Genomic DNA, 18,543 nt, shown 5'->3' on the forward strand with positions numbered 1-18,543 from the left:
TTGAATTTAAAATTATGTGTGAAATTCTTATAAAGCAGACTGAAAACTGCCTGGTCAAATAAACTGCTAGTGGGAAGTACTGTTTTTAATCATAGTGTTTCTAGTAGATTCAAGCATCTCTTTTGGCTGATGCTCCTTTGGTTTAGTGATTTGAATAAATCTTGCTGATCAAGTCTTACTAATAATTAAAATATGGTGTATACAAGTTAGAATTGCTTTGCAGACCAGAATAAAAATGAAAGTGCAATTCCTGGCTTTGAGACTGACAACTTGTCTCAGGATATTTAAATTAATCCTTCTATGTTGATAACTTCTTAAATGTAGTGAACAGAATGGAAACCAAACCAAATGTTGTCTGTAAATCTCCAAACAACAGTATCATGTAAAGAAACAGAGTTTAACTTCAGAATATAATTGATACTTCTATTTTTTTAAGAATTCAAACTCACCTGGGAAATAGGTTTGACTGGGTGACTTTTGGTAGTATTATGCAGGACTCCTAGTCTGAAGAAACCCATAATGAAACTTACATTACTGGATTTTTCTGAGAAGAACTAGATTAGTATTTCCAAAGTGTTGTTAACAGATTAGAGTCTCCCTTTTCCATAGTAGGTTTTTCTCCCTCGCCTCCCCTTGACCCAAAAGGCAGGAAGGAGGGAATGGGAGGGGAAGGACTTGAACTGCGAGTGTGCTCTGCCCAGCCCATTTCAAGACAAAGGTGTGAAATGGCTAATGCTTGGCACATCAACCTGTGCTAATGCTTGGCACATCAACCTGTGCTAATGCTTGGCACAGGTTGAGCTTCTTAGCGGTTCCACTCATGGTGAGGGCAGAGGCTGGTTTTGTGTGTATTACACTTCCTGCACATTCCCCACAGCACGCTGCATAATTGGGGAATTACTTATAAACTCCTTATACCTTTCAGTAAAACTGTATTTTCACACTTGTTCAACCTAGATACTGTGACGTGACTTTTGATGCTTTAAACAATAATAAAATCTAAAGCTTGTTCTTAAAATACCATATTGTTACAGCACTAGTACATTGAAGGGGATGTGAATGAAAACTATGGATTTGCACTAAGCAAAATAAATCTGACTTCATGCCCATAGGCCCAGTTTTTACTATTACTTCTAGTTCAGAGCGACCTTGTCTCTCTGTAGAGGTTCATAAGATGTCTAGACACTGGGAGAGAATTTTTATTCCCTTGTTTTGTTAACATGCTTCCTTACCAGCTGAGGAAAGCTGATGTGTTTTGAAAGTCGGCTAAAGAGTAAAACCTTTTTCTCTTTGTTGTTTCTACCAAAATTGACACCATATGCTCTCTAGGGAAAAAAAAATTACTTCCAGCATACAGACGTTGCTCCCCTTCTGTCTACCACAATGATGATACCTTGCAATTCAGAAGTTCATGTCAGTTTGAATTTTTAAATTGTTTTGCATTGAGTCTGCAAATGACCTATGAATTTCTCTCTTTCAGGCCGATACAAACAGGGAACGCATTGAGCAAGCAAACATCAGAGCCAAGAAACTAATTGAAAATTAAAGCCTGCTGTCATTGTTCAATGACAGCCTCTCCAGCTGCAAGCCACCATATTCGTGGATCTGTGAAACTTCTGTTCTAAAATAAGAGGGGCTGGGACAAATGAAGCAGTACCCCTTCTGTAGGGATTAGTTTTCTTTTATTGCTTCATGTAAACATGGCCTTGACTCCAAGAAAGCAGCCAACTTCCTTCTACTCATCTGCCTTCACTTTCTTTAAACTGCTCAGGGCTAAAAGTGTTAGGGCTTTGAGAATCTTCTTGCATGTTTGATTCCTCTTCCCAGTTTCTTTTTTTTTTTTTTTTGTTTCCCTGCACCAGAAATTCAGTCCTTTATTTAAGTTGAACAAGCAGGGTAACCTGAATTCACAGTTGTGGAAAGTTGGAGAGGGCACTTTGCACTGTTTGAAATACCTCATAAGTTGAGTGTCTTCACTAAAATAGGGACTAGGTGAATGTTGTCTGATTTTTATCTCTAGCATCTAACCATAGTTTTACAATCCAAACCAATGATTGGTTTGGAGTTGCATTTGTGGATCACAGAATTGAAGAGGCCCATTACTTACAACTTGTGGGTTGAGGGCTTTAAAACACTTCCTAACCACATGAACTTTAAGGTAATGGTAGCCAGAGGGATATACAGGTTTCCATTTCTTTACTGTAAATTGACATCAGTTTGGAGGCCATGACTAATCATGCTGCACTGTTCTGATAATATTTGTTGTGTGTATATACATATCTGATCTAAGCCCCATGCACACAAGTAGAAGAAGATAAAACTATCTCCCTAAGGTATTTATTTGATGGAAAATTTTACACCTCTCATCTAAAAGCTAACTTTGAAGTGTTTGAATGAGGCATCTGAACTGGAAGAAACTGAGTAGAAAAGCATGCAGCTTGCTTGCATCCCATATCTTACTCTCTTTTGGCCAGTTTTCACTGGAGTTCAGTTTATGCCTTTCTCCAGTGCAAAATAATGATTGAGATCTGGTGCAGAGTTTGCTCTCAGTAGTGACTTTGGAGGTGCTTCTAAAACCTACCAAAATCAGAGAAGCTTATTGTGAAACTTTGTCACAAGTCTGGAGGAAGCAGTAGCTATTTATGAACTGTATGCTAGTTCTAAATAAACTAGTTCAAAATAGATTACTGACTGGTTTATTATTGAAGACATTGGGACTGGCAGTTGGAAATACTACATATCCAAGTTGCTTGCAAATAAAATGTTCTTACTCTATTGCAGAATAGAGGAGTTTCTGACCAGGTGATGTAAACCACTCTCCTGTGAAGAAAAATAGTTTGGTTTTACTGTAATATAAAAAGATTTTCTTGAAATCTTAATAATAATTAAATTCTAAGTGACTTAGGTTATTTTAACTCCACCCAGCAGTATATTATGCCTCTTTTAAAGTTGAAAATGATGCTTTGGACTAACCTGTGATACTCAGTGTTGGATGGCAAAAATCTTCAAAATAAATTGATTGGACAAATAATTAAAACTTAATAGCATTATTAAGCTTTTTTGAAGGACAGTCCACAAATGCTCTGTGGCTACTAATATTGAATCCCAGAGTCAGAGATTACACTAATCCACCAAAATGCAGGACACTGTCTGTTAAGTGTTCTATTTTCTTTGTAGTAGAAATAACAGTCAGTGTTACCAGTATATTTTCAGTTGGGTCCCAGGACAACTTGATATTTAAAGAAAAAAGAACCAAAACCAACAACCACACGCACAAAACCCACAACAACCCACCAAACAAAAAAAAAAACCCAAACAACCGACCAAAGGATGGGGCAGCTGCATCTAAAAATAGGCCAGTGGCAGTTTGCCTTATGTGAATAAGGTAAAGTCATTTTTAGGGGACTAGATACTTGAGTAGTGTGGGTTGGCTCCTCTCTAGCTTCTGGTAATTGTTGGAATGCTACTGAATTTCAAAATCTCACTAGCTACCCACATAGTAAATTAAGATAATGTGCTTAAAAATGCAAGTAGCAAAGAAGTACTTTTAAGAACATTGCATAATAAACTTCAAACAGCCACCTGCATAGAGACTTTCTATGTCCTTTTTTCCTTCTTAAAAACTTCAGATTAGCTTAAGGAATATATGCTGCTAGTTGTGAAAGCAAAAGTATATGTTATTTAATTATGATTGTCTCCTGGAACAGAAGACTGAAGTGGGTTACCTTATTCTGCTTACACAGTGCAAGCCTGCTCTGTAGCATTTGGACATTCCAAACATCAGAATGTTTTCCTCCCTTGCCGTTGCAGGTTCTTGTCCTTGACTTGCCTGATCTCCACCAATAAATGAGCATGTTGGCTGATAAAATGCTGTGATTGGTATACCAAAACTGTAATATTGCAGTGAATACCACACAAAATAATTTCTGAGACTCTTGAGTATTATCTGAGTATCAATACTATTTTCTGATGTAGCAAGAGCCAAATCAGTGAGGGAGTTGGTGCCTTTATATTAGTCAAAAACAGTTTGCTTCTTGGATGTCTTACTGTTGTCTATAGAATAGATGCTTAATTTACATATCTATGGTATGAAATCAACACTTGTACATCTTTGTATGTCTAAATGCTATTAAGAATGAAGGTTTACAGTTTCTGCTTTTGATTGTTAAGCTATATATTGTGCACAAAAAATACATACTTTTATAACTTAATGTGTTTTAAAACTATTTTCTCTAGAAATGTCTTTGTTTAGTTTCCTGTCCTTGAAAAACTTGGCAGAACTAGTTGCTATTATGCAACTAGGAAGTTCTCATCTATTTTTATTTCACAGAAATCCCGGTGTTAAAAAAAGAACAGGTGTGGCTGGGAGGAGGGGAATATTTTGGTCTTTAACACTCTGGTTTTGATCCCTGCATAATCATCTCCTAAATGCAGACTATGAACTGTGTCCATCTCTTCTTTGAAAGACTGTGACATACATGGGAGTATACTTGAGGATGATAAAGGAACAAAGTAAAATAATTAAAACTTTCTAGTTAAGTATTGCTAACAGATACCTAGCAAATAACTAGTCCAGTAGATGAAATTAAGAGATTTAACCTACTGCAAAAGCAATTTCATTTGTGAGGCAATTTAAATTGTATTTTCTCTAGTACCACAGCCTCAGATTCCCAAAACACTCTTAAGGGGGAGGAGCTATGGGGGGAAGTAGAGACTTTTGTTGACTTGCAACAGTTCTGACCTGCAAGACAGACTAGCATACCTGGAAAGAGCTTGAAAGAAGTACTTCTAATATACTATCTAATATCTACCAGTAACCAGGAACAGAAAGTAGGGACAGCCTGCTTACATAACTATTATGAGGAGGCAGCACATGTCCCATGGGTGTCAGGTTGGTTTTTTTCCCCTGCAATTTCAATTCTTCTGTTTCTCTTCTGTCTCTTTGTTTCCCTTTCATTCCTGATTTTAGGGATTTCAAAGAGAATAATTTTCACAACTTTTGGTCTATTTCCCTACACCCAATTTCATCTCGGTACAATTGGTTGTAGTGACTCCATTTAAAATTTTCTGGATTTTTCAGTTTCAGTTTTGATTGACCATATCCCCTTTCTGGAGTGTTTATTCAGCTCTGTCCTGATTTCAAGATTTCATTCCCTTTCCACACTTTTAAAGACAATAATTGGTAAATTCAAGCTAGTCTACTCCTTGATGAAAGACAACTTTTAGCAGAGCAGTAACTGTACTATGACCTGCAGGACATGCTGCTTGTACTGCTAGTTGCAGAACTCACCTCTGTGAAGGCTGTATGGTGAAACAACTTGCTGTTCACCCCATACAATGACCTGCAGTTGCTAATTCACCTTTGCTGTGCTCGAAGCAATGCAGTGTCTAAATGCTGGTGGAATAGATGGATGAAATGTGTGTCTTACTGCAATGGAAAATTAAAGAGCAAGGGATGTAGGTCTGAAACAAAATACACAAATTGTTTATATTGTTAACTAGGGTAATGTTCTGCCTCAGTAATTCCAAAATTAAAAAGCTGCAAGCGAAATTGTGCACAGAAATAAAATTGGTTTATAGCTTCGCTTTTTGCACGGTGTGGGTGATGAGAAGGGAAAACACAAAGTCCCAGTATAAAACTACTAAAAGGTTAGAGTGCTGAAATGCCTAGAACAGCATTCTACTATGTGACTTAGTCACAGTTCGTTGCTGTGAGTTAAAACAGGCAAGGCATCAGCCAGTTATTTTTTCCTTGCAGAAAACAGAAATATGTCTTCCTCTGTTCTGGAACAAGTTTAGGTAATTAGGACTAACTTGGTTCCAATCAGTATTTTACGTGGCGCTTTCTCCATTTTGCTCTAAAAAAGCTTTGATAGCTGTCATAACTCCAAGGCAGCAAAGGAGACTAACAATGAGCAATTGAAAGGTTTCTAAATGTACTAGTGATCACAAAAAAGAAATACTGATTTAGTGAAATTCTTCCCACAATTGTAAGATTTTTTTATAGCAATGCTAACTCCATAATTTTCAATGGGTCTGTTCTACCATCTCTTCTTGCACATTGTTGCTGAATAGAAGACGCCTGATAAACACATGTTAAATGAGAGAAGCAGCATCTCTGAGCACAGATGCTTTCAGTTAAAAAATTGTAAAACCAAAATGCCACTGCAGCACAGTGTTGCCAAGTTTGTACATACTGATGATAGACCACTCCTTTGGTGAATGCAAAGGGGGAATCTGCTAACTGCTAATTTGTTCTGTTAATGTCTCATGCACAGCAAAACTCTAGGAAGAAAAAAGCTAGTACTTCAAGTGGGATTTAGGTATCAAGTAGAAGGAGCTAAAATTTAGAACACGTGTGAAGGCTTTATTCACTATTCAATTTGCATGTCCTAATCTGTGGAATCTATTAGTATGAAGTTGAATAGATTTCTAACTATACAGGATCTTGCATCACAGTAAGACATAAGTGTTCTTAAAGCACTTCCCTAGTTATGCCTCCCAAAACAAAGTAGTCTCATAAACATGGTCAGCTGTCATCTACTTCTGTCAAGAAGCTAGTAGGTTTTTTTACTAAGTAATAGCTGGAATGGGGAAACTTAAGTGCAACTGGTTCCCTGTTAAATGATGAATCACATCCATCCTTTGAATAAGGAGCTGATGTCCCCTAAAGCACTCTTTTACGTATTACTATGTAAGAACTGAAATAAAATGGCAACAGGGTCAGGGAAATAAATACCTCTCTGTGCATCTCACATAAGAAACACTTATTGCTAATCATAATTATGGGTGTAATGTTGAAGTGTAGCTGTTACCAACAACTGACAGACTCAAGTAGCTAAATGAGGGCTTTTAGTGACATCTTAGTACTACTAAATAAAATGACAAGAGTTACAGCAAATAAATTTGAACTGATTTTTTGAAAATAATTTACTAAAATATACAAGTACATTTTCCTTTTCAGTATAAGTTACATAATTGCATACATTTTTAGCTCTTCCTAGGTGCTTTTGGTAATAAGGCAGCAGCAGTGGGCTGATGACTAAAACCTTCAGCATTGCTCTGTACACAAGGAGTCAGTGCAAGGATATATTTTCTAGCAATATACATATTTACTGAATACACTGAAGATGAACCTAATTTTTATTTGATACAGCTCAAGCAAAAGTGGACTGTAGTGCAATTCTTGCTTATGGGAAAAGAAAGCCTGTAGAGTAAAATATAAATTAAGGATGGTCAAACCACAATTTGTTTACTGGAAGCTGTTAATAAAACATTTAACTTAACCACAACTATTTGTGCTTCATTAAAAAAACAAACAACTTAGGTTATAAACTAAAACCTTATTTGTAAAAGTTCTCTGTGGAATAGTGCTTACTGCAAGACATACAGTGCTTTGGTGGTAGAGCTTCCATGTGCTATCATGGAAAAATGTTTCTAGAAAAAATAATCCTCTTACAAATCAACAGCCAGCTTCCTGGCAAAAGGGAACTGGCAACTTTGAAATGCTTGTTCCCTTTCTCTGTGAAAGAACAAGCCCTGACAAAGGAGAACATGTACTGTGTTAAAAGCTATTGTGGCACAAAAATCAAAACTGGCCCCTGGGCAGGTTCATCAGTTCAATACCTATATTCTCTAGTTCAAGTTTATTCAATGTGGTCTTAACAGGCTGTTTCAGACTACTAGAAGAGGAGTACTCTGATCATTTCCTTCATCGGTCTTGGTTCAAGTCAGTGAAGCAGATGCTTCTACTCTAAGTCTTCTTATTAGTAATACAAGGATCAGAATAGTGATCATGCAAACTTCTTCTTTGTAGCTGTAAACCGTTCCATGTACTACAAATAAAAAAAAAATCTATGATTTTTTCAGAAATTAATAGAGGATTCATAACTACTAAAAGCAGCTGAGCTTCTGCTCTCAGACTCAAAAACAGTCTGCATTTAAAGCACATTTTTAAATGCCAGGCATAGCTATTAGAGCTTTAATTTCAAACAAAGACACCCCCAAAATATTTATGGCATTTGCTGCAATTCAGATTAATGGTTAGATCTCCAATGATAAGGATGAACTAATATTAAATACTTAACAAATGCTGTATAATTCAAAGCATCCTTTATTTTTTGTCACATCAAAGTGAAGACACGCTTGTCATTATTAGCTACCCTTCAAAAGATGCTGATGAAAGAACACTGACCCTGAATCCTACAAGAAAATTATCTTTGAAGAACTCCTGGAGACATTTTCAGAGGTTAGTTATGAAATCCAGTAGCAATGACACCACCAACGGACTATTTGGTGCTTTTATTCACCAGCATAAATGCTTAGTATTCTGAGTAAGGACTTCACCAGGAGTTTCTTAAAAAAAGACAAAATACCCCAAAACAAAACAAAACAAAACAAAACACAAACCTTGTCATAACCTTCCAGTTCTCTAAGTTTCTTGATTTCAAAGAGGTTGCCTTCTACTGCAAGCAGTGAGATCTGGGAATCACTGAGGATACTCTGAGGCAGCATGCTGAGTTCTAGACAATTTTCTTCTAAACGCAAGACTTTGAGGCGTGGACAGTGGGAGATATGCACTGAGATCTGGGAAATCTTGTGAAATAAAAAGAAAAGAGAAATGGGATTAAAATGGTAGTGATAAATAATTATTAAGTGATCTGTTTCCGTCTTACACAGAACAACTACCATATTGTAAATATAAGCTACGTTAACAGCAAGTACTTAAAAGAAATGCATAAGTAACAAATTATCAAAAATCAAAATAACTTCTTTTATTCCATTATGACAAGCAACCTACACGCATCTTTATCACATTCCTACTCAAGAACTGTTCAAATATTTTTCTGCATGACTAAATTCAGGATTTTTTTGTTCATCAAATCAGGCAGTTGGATGTATGGGTACACAAAATCTAGTTATGATTCCTCATTTGCATTGTGTCCAGGAGATGTCTTTTAACTATAAAGTTTTGATGGTCTCATCTTATGTTCCATGGCTGTACTAAGTCCTAAATCTACATTCCCACAACATCTCAGTTACCAGACCTGATTCTGATTCAAATTGAGTTCAATAGCCTGCAGTTCTCCCACAGTGTCGGGGACATTTTGGATCTGGTTTTTTGAAAGATCTACCACATCCAAATGGCGAAGACCAGAGAGTTGTGTGGGCACAGTCCGAAGCTGGTTTCCAGAAAGGCTCAGGGTTTTGAGAGCTGAAAGTTGTCCAAATGCAGCCGGTAGCTGCCTCAAGTGATTGCCATTCAAGTGTAGTGTTTCCAGTTTTTTCAGTTTACACAGCTCCTCAGGTAAAGCAGCTAGAGAAAAATGACAGAAAAACATATGACCTCAAGAGCAGTAAACATTCATACCCATTTAATTCAAATAAACTTCTGCAGGGAGAACAGTGCTATATTAAGCAATTTCTCACTACTGAATTCCTCCCCAATTTCCAGTGAAGGCACAGATCCCTGCACAGAAACTTAAGCCCACAGACAACATGTGCTTTTTAACCATCATCCATAAATGTATTAAAAATAATCTGCAGACAAGGCAGACCTTCAAATCACAGTGTGAAATCACTTCAATTCTGAATATTTTAGCCTGTCAGTTACAGTCTTAACTAACTTATGCTAGTCATTACTTCTGCCAGTGCATTCTATGACACTTGAAATACCACAAAATTTACACCTTTGCCCTTTAAAGGTATTACTCAACTTATAGAAGTTAGGAGGTTATTCATACTGTGTCATACCAGCACACAAACATCACCAGGTAAGGTCTGCTGGCATCCATTCATCCCTCTTTACACCTACACATGTGTATAACCTCTAACACTCCTGAGCTGCACTATAGAGTCAATCAGGTTTGTAAATTATCTTTGTTCTTTCAAAAAGCCAGATAATACATAATTAATGCATAAAACCCCTAGTTTCCTCATTGTGGTTTTTCCATAATGATGGATGTTTGTTTAACAGAAACAGTAACAGCTGAATGGCCAGCAACACTGTCTACATGTCATCTTCATTACCTGTTCTCTAGGCAAGTACTAAACCATCTGTCACTGTTAAATCCTCAAGTCAGATTAAGTTACAGCACAAAACCTCTATGGGTTTAAGTACTCATGTGTCATTGTAAAATTGATAATACACTAAGCAGCAATATTCTAGTTTTGTAGAATTTATGATTTAGAGGTTTTTATCCTGTACATGAATTCCAAAGATTTCAGTTTAGGTGATTAAACTCCCCGTTTACATCTTGTGAGAGTTAAATAATCAAATTTAGTTTTGGATAGAGAAAATTAGTTATTATTTTAAAAATCAGCAGAGATATTAATTAGCAGGCATACTCAGTTTGTTGTTGTTTAGAGCAAGGCTCTTCAAAAAGGAAAATTTTCCAATGAGAGGTGGCAAGAGCTCTATTTTGTTGTTCGACAAGTCTATTGTCCTCAAGTTGCTTGTTAGCTTCTGCAAATCTTCAGGAAACTATTGGGGGGAAAAAGATACAGTATTTCAAGAGTTGATACAAATTTGAATGTTCAAGTAGTACAGTTAAAATTTTAATTGTCTCACTGTTGCATACTGTCATATGTATCACAATCTCCAAGCACCACAGTGTGATTAGCAAATTTGTTTAATGTATATTTTTTAAAATATTTTTTCATCTGGGGAGGGGAAAGGGAAAAGAAAACACTAACATATATAGAAGAGTAGTTTTTCATCCAAGTAAGTAAAATTTAAAACATTACATTTTCATCCTCTTATGTGTTTCTTTAAACGTGCCTATCCTTTAAAATACTCTATAGCTAGTTAATAACTCTATATTTTAGCAGACTATGATATGAAAATTTTTCTCCTGCTTTCCTTTTTAAATAATTATGTATACCATTTCCCTTATTATTTACATCCTGTACCACTTTGGTACTGAGTCTTGGCACTCAGGTGAATAAAAAGAAAACCTGACAATCACCATCAAGGAGTCCTGGTCAATAAGCCAGTGGTTTTGATCCTCCTTTGGCTTGACAGAGAAAAAGTGAAGTGAGGAGGTAGGACAGTAGAAGAAGATATGTTAGAAAAGGCTTGGAAAGTTACTGTAATATAGAGTTATTTTTGGCTATCCTGTGAATTGTTGCTAGACTTATGTTTCCAGGACATTCTGGTTTTTTCTGCAGTTGTGTCTAAGTTATTTAATTTCCAATATAATAAACTTTCAGGATGCTTGCTGCCACCCCAATGAACAGCCTGTACAGACTATTCATATGGCTATAACTAAATGCAGCATAAGCACCTAAATGTGACAAATTGTGGAGTATCTTTCTAAGTTATAATATGGTTATAAAATTCATATTTTCCCCTCAAGTTTACAGCCATTTTCTAAAAGCACAACATCATAGCTAGTATTTTTTGAACATATGCGCACTGTAAAGCACAGGCTGATACAAGTGCCCTGACAGATAAATCCTCAATCAGAAGACAAGGCAAGCAAAAATGGGAAAAACAAAAACAAACTTGAAATATTTTTCACGACTGCTTATAGGAAATACATGTATGCAAGCGCATTACAACCACAAGTGTGAATTTCTCTCTGAAAGGGTCAATCATACACACAACCATGTTTCCCCTCCCAGTACATTACCTCAGTAAGACCCTTTCCTGTTAGCTGAAACACACCAGTTTTCTGTGCTGTCTCCAGGTGGGCTTTTAGTGCACTATTTCCCATCCTAACAGCTCTCTGTCAAGCACACAGAGTTCAAGTGATGGTGTCAGCCAGTTTTACTCTGTGCTAGAGAACTGCAATCCAAAGTCTCTGTGATAAAGCAAATTAAAAAGTCATTTTATGTGCACTGTCCCCAGCACTACAAGCATTCTGACACAATGAACCATTTCACTGCTATGTTTTCATCTCCCTCATAACTAAAACCTGGAAGTATAAAGGTTTACCTAGATTAAGGTGTATTCCTTACAGCAATTTGATTACTGAAACTATGCAACAAGCACAGTCAAAACTAAGTGAGAAAACTGCACATTTCTGTATTTTCCCTCTTTCGAGGCCCCGCAGCCTAAGGAGATTCTCCACGGAGACGGGTTGTGATTTCTTTGGCATCTACCAGCGCTGCCCTGCCGACACAGCTATTGTTTTATTTGGACTTTTTTGAGACCTTTATTTAGAGAGCGGACTCCTCTACCACGCGTATCAGCAGAGACACAACGCCCACCTCCGTAACCCCAGCGGGGATCAATCCCAGGGCGCACGGGTCACAGGCCCGGGATTAGTGCCGGGCTCGCACCGGACGGTGGGCAATGAAGCCTGGGGAACAGCACGGAAGCAGCGGCGACAGGAGACGCACTCCCCGCCGCCTCCGCCCCGCTGGCAAGGGGCGAGGCCAGCCCTGGTCCGCAGCAGGCCGCGTTCCCCCCGCCCCAACCGCGCCCGGCTGCTCCAGCCCCGACCCCCGCAGCGCCGGGAGCCGCTGGGCCGGGCCTGGCCTGGCCCAACGCACCTGTCCGGGCGCCGCTGGCAGACGCTCCGCAGCGGCGGAGCCCTGTCCCGTCCCCCGCGCTCCGCCCTTCCAGAACCGCCGCTCCCGCAGCGCCCGCCCGGAACCGGACGCGTGTCAGCGCCGTTCCTGCCACGCCCGCCATGGCGGCCCCCAGGCGCTCCCTGTCCCTGCGGGACACCGGGACTCCGCCCGTAGCCCCCGGCAGGCCTAGCCCCAGCCCCCCGCCCTGCGGGGCGGGCGAGCCCGAGCTCAGCTCCGATTCCGAGCTGGATGGCGATGGCGATACCGAGCTGGAGCTGGAGTGCAGCTCGTGCCTCAGCGAGGAGAGCGATGAGGAGCAGGGCGGCGGCGCGCCCCGGCCCTCGCAGCGCTCGGCGGTGGCCGCGCTGCTGGAGCAGTGCGTGGCGGCGGGCACCGTGAGCCAGGTACCGCCGGGACAGCGGCGCGGGTAGCGCTGCTCTCCTGAACTGGGCCGTATTGCCGAGCGCGGGAGAGAAACAGCTTTAAACTACTGCAAGTCACTATGGAGTATTTGCCCGGTACGTTCGTGCTGCTGATTGCATTTTTCCTGTTGTCTTACTTTCAAAGGAAACCTTGGATTTAACTTGCAGAAGAACGCCATGCTTTGCAAAATTCGCAGAGATGGAAGAAATGGTAAACATGGAAGCTGAAATTAATGAGGTACAGCCTTTACTATTGTCAGTGTACACTCAACACTTCAATACCTGGAGGTAATAGAGGGCCCCGATGAAATATCAGACTGCCACATGGCATGTTCTTTCATGTTTTGAGGGATTTGTTAACAGTTCAGCTGTTTAACAGTTGGCATTTTTTTCCCCAGTGGACTGAGTTGTCATAAAGAAAATAAAACTATGAAACAAAATTTTAAGGTGTAAGTAGAAGGATTCAGTAGGCTGCACCTTTGACTAAAGTGTTACCTGAATTTTTTTCAAGAAACTGAACAATAAAGGATAATTTGTAGTTTACTTCAGTACTCAAAAATGTGTAAATGTGTCTCTTTGTAGGCAATTTTGTTGGTTAGCAGGCAGTAACCTGACATTTTGTACTGCTTTAAGCGAGGCTCGTTTTAGGCTATTGCCTTGTATTTTGTAGTGTTGGTTTAGACACTACATAGACTATGAAACTGCTTTGTAAGAGATATAAGTAGGAGAGACATGGGTTTGAAGGGTAGACTATTCAGTGATTAAGGAATTGGCAGGAGAAGAGCACTGGGCACAGCCGAAGGATGGGATGCCACCCAGAGCAACTGGGCAAGCTTGAGAAATAGGCTCCAAGAACCTCATGAGGTTCAACAAGACTAAATGTGGGGTCCTGCTCCTGGGTCAGGGCAATCCCAGACATGAGTACAGGCTGGGAGATGAGCTCATTGGGGCAGCACTGTCGAGAAAGGACTTGGGGTTTCTTGTGGAAGAAAAGTTGGACCTGACCTGGCAATGTGCCGTCACAGCCCAGAAAGCCAACCACATCCTAGGCTGCATCAAAAGCAGTATGGCCAACAGGGCCAGGGAGAGGATTCTCCTCTTCTGCCCTTGTGAGACCCTACCTGGAGTGCTGTGTCCAGGTCTGGGATCCTCAGAACAGGAAAGAAATGAACCTGTTGGAGCAGTTCCAGAGGAGAGCCATGAAGATGATGCAAGGGCTGGAGCACCTCTCCTACAAAAACAGATTCAGAGGGCAGGGATTGTTCATCAGCCGTCTGGTACTTAAAGGGGGCTTAAGAAAGGAGGGAGAGTGACTTTTTCCACAAGCAGAAAATGCTAGGACAGGGAGGAATGGATTTAAACTAAAATAAAAGAAATTAGATTGGATTAGATTTTAGGAAAAAAATCTTTACTGTGAGGGTGGTGATACACTGGGACAGGTTGCCTAGAGAAGCTGGGGATTCCCCATCCCTGAAAGTGTTCAGGGCCAGGTTAGAGGGGTCTGAGCAACTTGGTCTGGTGAGTGATATCCCTACCCATTGGCAGGGGCTTGGAACTAGATGATTTTTAGGGCCCTTTCAGTCCAAACCATTCTATCATAAGTTCTGCAGTTTAGGAATGAATTGCAGGATCTGTATTTTCCAGCACAAATCTCCAAATTATTTAGGTTGGTCTTTTTAAACAGCCTTTTTCTTATTGACCAAAAAATTCCCACCTAGTAGTAGACATTCTTCAGAGAGCAGGGCAACATGTTCCTGTGCTAATGCTCACCCTCTTTCACACACATGCTCTCCCTATGCTGCCACTTCCTCCTCCACCCCAGGAGAGTCAACAGTGTCTGGATAAGTATGTCAAAAATGCATTTTCATTTTATGTTATTGCTGTTGTAGATAAAACTGAAAACTGAAATAATGCAGTTGGAGCATGAGACAGCAGACATTACTCACCGTTTCTACTTAGGTAAGTGCAGTTGTACCACAGAAAAACCAAGAGTCTTAAATTAGCAGCAGAATAATGTTTCATCTGAGTACATGACACTTTCAGAAGTTATTGCAGCAGTCATCTCTGAATAACTTGTTAGAGGTGGTAGGTGTTTTATTAAGACCTAAAGCATATTTCCATACTAGTTGAGCTTGCACTCTGCTGTCTCATAGAAGGTCCATGTGTAAGTCATTCTCTGAAACAGTGTGGGAGGTGTGTCAGCTCCCCAGGGTCAGTGCATCATCAGTTCTGAGATCATCAGTAACCATTGACCTGCGTGTGCTACTCTGCTTCTTTTCCAGAAACTCAGTATATTTCTGTTGCATTTCTATCCCCCCAGACTTGCTACATTTTTAATTTAGCATTTGGGGAGCACGTGCATTTATTTCTCTGTTACTGCACATTTTGTCCACTACGATTTTATGTGTGCTTAAAAATATTATAGCTTGCTACTGTTGTGCTAGACCAGTGAAATCTGTTGTAATACTTCACAACAGATACTTTACAGTGCTGTGGTATGGTTGACTTTATCTCACAGAGAATTTACTTAGAACTATAGATAATGTAAAGCAATTATATCAATCTCTAAAAAGTAGGTGTTGTGACTTTGAGTCACAAATGCTGGTACTAAATCATACATGCTCCAAGAAAAGCCATTCTGATTAATGTCTCTTGAATGTCCACTGCAATAGGTCAGTATTTTCCTTTCTGTCTTCAGGAGAAATTTTTCTCTTGTTTTAGCAGGACAATAGGTTCAACTTTCCAATTTTATTTTATAGGGAAAAAGTGCGAGATTTTGCAAGATATGAACAGACACCTGGAGGCCATACTGAAAGAGAAGAGGGATCTCAGAAAGAGGTTGATCAAACACAGATGTCAAGAAAGCCTGCCTATTGAGGCTACTTATCACAAGTAGGTACACAGAAAATAATTTTTCTTGTTTGCAGGAGGCCCAGTTAATTTGAACTAACAGACAGTAAAAATCATATATTTTCATTCATTTTCCACTGATAGACATAAAAAAGGTAGCGAAACCTCATCTAAAAGTGGGTAGTTTACTCATTGATAAATTCATAGGAAGGAAGTGATAAATATTTTATGAATATTTACTGAGGTTATTAGTCTTGTCTTTAGAAGTCTACAGAACAAGTTGTGATGCATTGTTTTAAACAAATGTGCTACATGCTGGGTTTGTTATGCTTCTCCCAGGCAGGAGTTGTTACTTTAGCACTGGCTGTCTTTGCTCCACTGTTGCTTGCTTGGAACTAAACGTGACTAATTCCCAGACATGCATAGTGCATGTTTTAAAAATATAGTCCTTCTTCTTACAGTCTAAAAATCTAGCCCAGGTATTGAAGGAGTTCACTTCTGTAATTCCTGCGCTGCTTGTTGCTAAGAGTCATACAAGAAGTGTGATTGCAGAAAGATTAATTAGATGTTTAGGAACTTGCATAAAGCTGTAAAAGGGGACTAAGAAAAGCAGGGCAATGAAACAGAACTTTTAGGTATTAAATTCTTGTTGTTTAGCACAACTTTTGAGCTCATTTTTGGTTACAGGTCTATAGTAGAGTTGTTGACTGAGGCTGTGACTTTCATTGAGAAGCTTGAAAGCCATTTGCAGTCTGTGAGAACCATCCCTCAGATACCACATATGATGAACAATATGGTGAGTAGTAAAAGAATTGAGCCAGCTGTCTTCTCCAGCATGAAAAATGCAGTGCTGTTTGGTTGTTTAGGTTACTTCTATGAGCTGATAGGATGTATAGAGACTAAATCCACCCCTTTTCTGTTTCAGGACACCACTTTGTCAAAAACAAAGGTGCTCATGATAGAATTGGAGGAGCTGACAGAGCAAATACTGAAATGGGAAGAACTGCAGAAAGAAGTGTATTCTAACAATGTATGCAATACTGCTGACTTGGACTTTGGCTTATCTTTAACCTAACAAATCCTTTTCCTCAACTTGGATGACTACTCAAAGAACTACATTCTTAGAGTCTTCTGTGAAAACTGCAACATAGGTCTCTTTTAATCCAACAGAGACTTTGTAGGTAGTTATATTTCTGTTATTAAGTAACAGTTCTCCTACTATTTACAAAAAAAAAGGCCAATGCTCATAGGAGGACAGGGTACTGAGAAACCTGTTAAAGAGTTCCTTTCTGAAATAGTTAGATAGGGGTCCCTTGGAGCCTGTATCTTCAATGGAAAGTTGTTTCAATTTTTTTTGCACTTGTTGTAGTATCTTTATTCATTTTTGTAAGCATCTTGATAAAACACTGTATTTTGTATGTTGCCATAAAACTTTAATAAAAGCCCTAGATTTCAAAAGGTCAGTTTCTTCAGCCTTTGATTTTGTTACAAAATCCTATAATTAAAATTATAGAGCAAAGTCTTAGGTCCAAGCTTATGCTTCTATAGGAGTTCCAATCAAGAAATTAAATAAGTTTTAAATTACAGTTTATTATGACTGATCTGGTTTTGTGGGAAAGCAGGAAATGGACTTGCTAATATATGGCAGGTCTTCTGATTTGCAAACCATGCTTCAATGGTAGTGATAAATATATTCTTCAGATTCTCTTTTTCTGTTGTTTGCCCGATTTTCAGTGTCCCACTTAGAATAAAACTCTTGTTCCATGAGTAAGATTGACAGTTTATCAAAACCATTGATTGTCCCAATTTGTAGCCCTCACGAAGAGATGGGTTGGTACAGTGTCACTGGCAGGACATCTATAATCCAGGATAGCTGGTTGTCTTTGGAGGGTGCCCAGTTTTGTATTCAGGATGTGAAATAGACAGAAGTGGCACAGATGTATTCCTTTCTACTGTTGTATCATTTGTTATGTGAACATCCATCCGCCTGTTGATTCCTGTTGCTGAAATAAGAGCATTTTGCTTTCTCAAAGTAACCACTGGGTGGCTCAGTAGCACAAAGTTCACAAGTTTATCTGATTATTGCATATAAACCTAAAGTAGAATTAAGGAGGAACTCTTTGGCTCTTTGTTGAGCACAGTCTATTAAAACGTACTTGTATTTGGTCTATTTTATATTTAAACTTTTCTGAGAATCCCATTTTAGTCTTTGTAACCATTCTGCAGAGTGTGAATGCAATACATCCAATTTAACAATTCTCTAGCATACTGTGTAAACTATACAGTACAGCTGTTGAGGAACATCAGCTGATGTTCCTCTGCTGCTGCTGAGAAAAGTTAAGAGGATAGAAACAATTTTAATTAGGTTTAAGCAGAATGTCACTAGATAGAATCTAAGAATATAAACTGGTGTTTGAGTCCCACAAGCATTAATGGGATCTTTGTGTCAACACTTGCTATACATTGTTACAGGATTTGAGTCCAAAGTCCCATGTCACCATTTTTTCAGATGTGGAAATCAAGCTGTTCTTCCACACAATTGCAGAGAACCTGACATTTTTAATAAAAATGCTTTGCACATTCTGTGACATGGGAGAAAACAGAACAATAGGTGATCATAGGTTGAACTCGATGAGCTGAGTCTTTTCCAACCTAGTTGATTCTGTGATTTTTGTCAATGTCCTCTACATATATTCTAGGTTTAGCCTCTCACTCTCTGTGTCTTACAGTGATAATTTAGATCAGGCACATT

The 18,543-nt window shown here is 39.1% G+C and overlaps 3 protein-coding genes across 4 annotated transcripts in view; 2 read left to right on the forward strand and 1 right to left on the reverse strand.

Moving 5' to 3' along the window:
- The window catches only part of SNAP23 (synaptosome associated protein 23), a 23,174-nt gene extending 15,859 nt beyond the window's left edge, over window positions 1–7,315 (forward strand). For both annotated transcript variants that reach the window (XM_030950530.1, XM_030950531.1), the window contains exon 8: window positions 1,481–7,315. In XM_030950530.1, coding sequence (XP_030806390.1) covers window positions 1,481–1,546 — 66 coding nt within the window. In that variant the 3' untranslated portion in view covers window positions 1,547–7,315. The remainder of the gene's footprint in view (window positions 1–1,480) is intronic.
- On the reverse strand, window positions 6,913–12,658 carry LRRC57 (leucine rich repeat containing 57). Its single transcript, XM_030950529.1, has 6 exons — window positions 12,499–12,658; window positions 11,634–11,804; window positions 10,348–10,483; window positions 9,048–9,316; window positions 8,410–8,595; window positions 6,913–7,835 (listed from the first exon to the last, which is right to left on the reverse strand). Exons 2-6 carry the CDS (start codon window positions 11,715–11,717, stop codon window positions 7,794–7,796), a joined length of 717 nt encoding a protein of 238 aa, XP_030806389.1. The 5' UTR covers window positions 11,718–11,804; window positions 12,499–12,658; the 3' UTR covers window positions 6,913–7,793.
- Window positions 12,558–17,249, forward strand: HAUS2 (HAUS augmin like complex subunit 2). The gene is made up of 6 exons (XM_030950528.1): window positions 12,558–12,923; window positions 13,087–13,179; window positions 14,831–14,900; window positions 15,701–15,833; window positions 16,479–16,587; window positions 16,717–17,249. The coding sequence occupies exons 1-6, from the start codon at window positions 12,639–12,641 to the stop codon at window positions 16,864–16,866; spliced, it is 840 nt and encodes a 279-aa protein (XP_030806388.1). The 5' UTR covers window positions 12,558–12,638; the 3' UTR covers window positions 16,867–17,249.
- The last annotated feature ends 1,294 nt before the right edge of the window (window positions 17,250–18,543 follow it).

This window comes from Camarhynchus parvulus, chromosome 5 (genome assembly GCF_901933205.1).
Source record: "Camarhynchus parvulus chromosome 5, STF_HiC, whole genome shotgun sequence".
NCBI classification, from domain to species: Eukaryota; Metazoa; Chordata; class Aves; order Passeriformes; family Thraupidae; genus Camarhynchus; species Camarhynchus parvulus.

What these genes read in the sequence shown, in the direction of transcription:
- HAUS2 (XM_030950528.1), top strand. Translation starts at nt 12,639, where the DNA reads ATGGCGGCCCCCAGGCGCTCCCTGTCCCTGCGGGACACCGGGACTCCG. An exon ending in CGGCGGGCACCGTGAGCCAG is followed by an intron (nt 12,924 to 13,086) that starts GTACCGCCGGGA and finishes TTACTTTCAAAG; the next exon opens with GAAACCTTGGATTTAACTTG. An exon ending in TGGAAGCTGAAATTAATGAG is followed by an intron (nt 13,180 to 14,830) that starts GTACAGCCTTTA and finishes TTGCTGTTGTAG; the next exon opens with ATAAAACTGAAAACTGAAAT.
- LRRC57 (XM_030950529.1), bottom strand. Translation starts at nt 11,717, where the DNA reads ATGGGAAATAGTGCACTAAAAGCCCACCTGGAGACAGCACAGAAAACT. An exon ending in TCAATTTGAATCAGAATCAG is followed by an intron (nt 8,596 to 9,047) that starts GTCTGGTAACTG and finishes TTATTTCACAAG; the next exon opens with ATTTCCCAGATCTCAGTGCA. An exon ending in AACTGGAAGGTTATGACAAG is followed by an intron (nt 7,836 to 8,409) that starts GTTTGTGTTTTG and finishes TTTTATTTGTAG; the next exon opens with TACATGGAACGGTTTACAGC.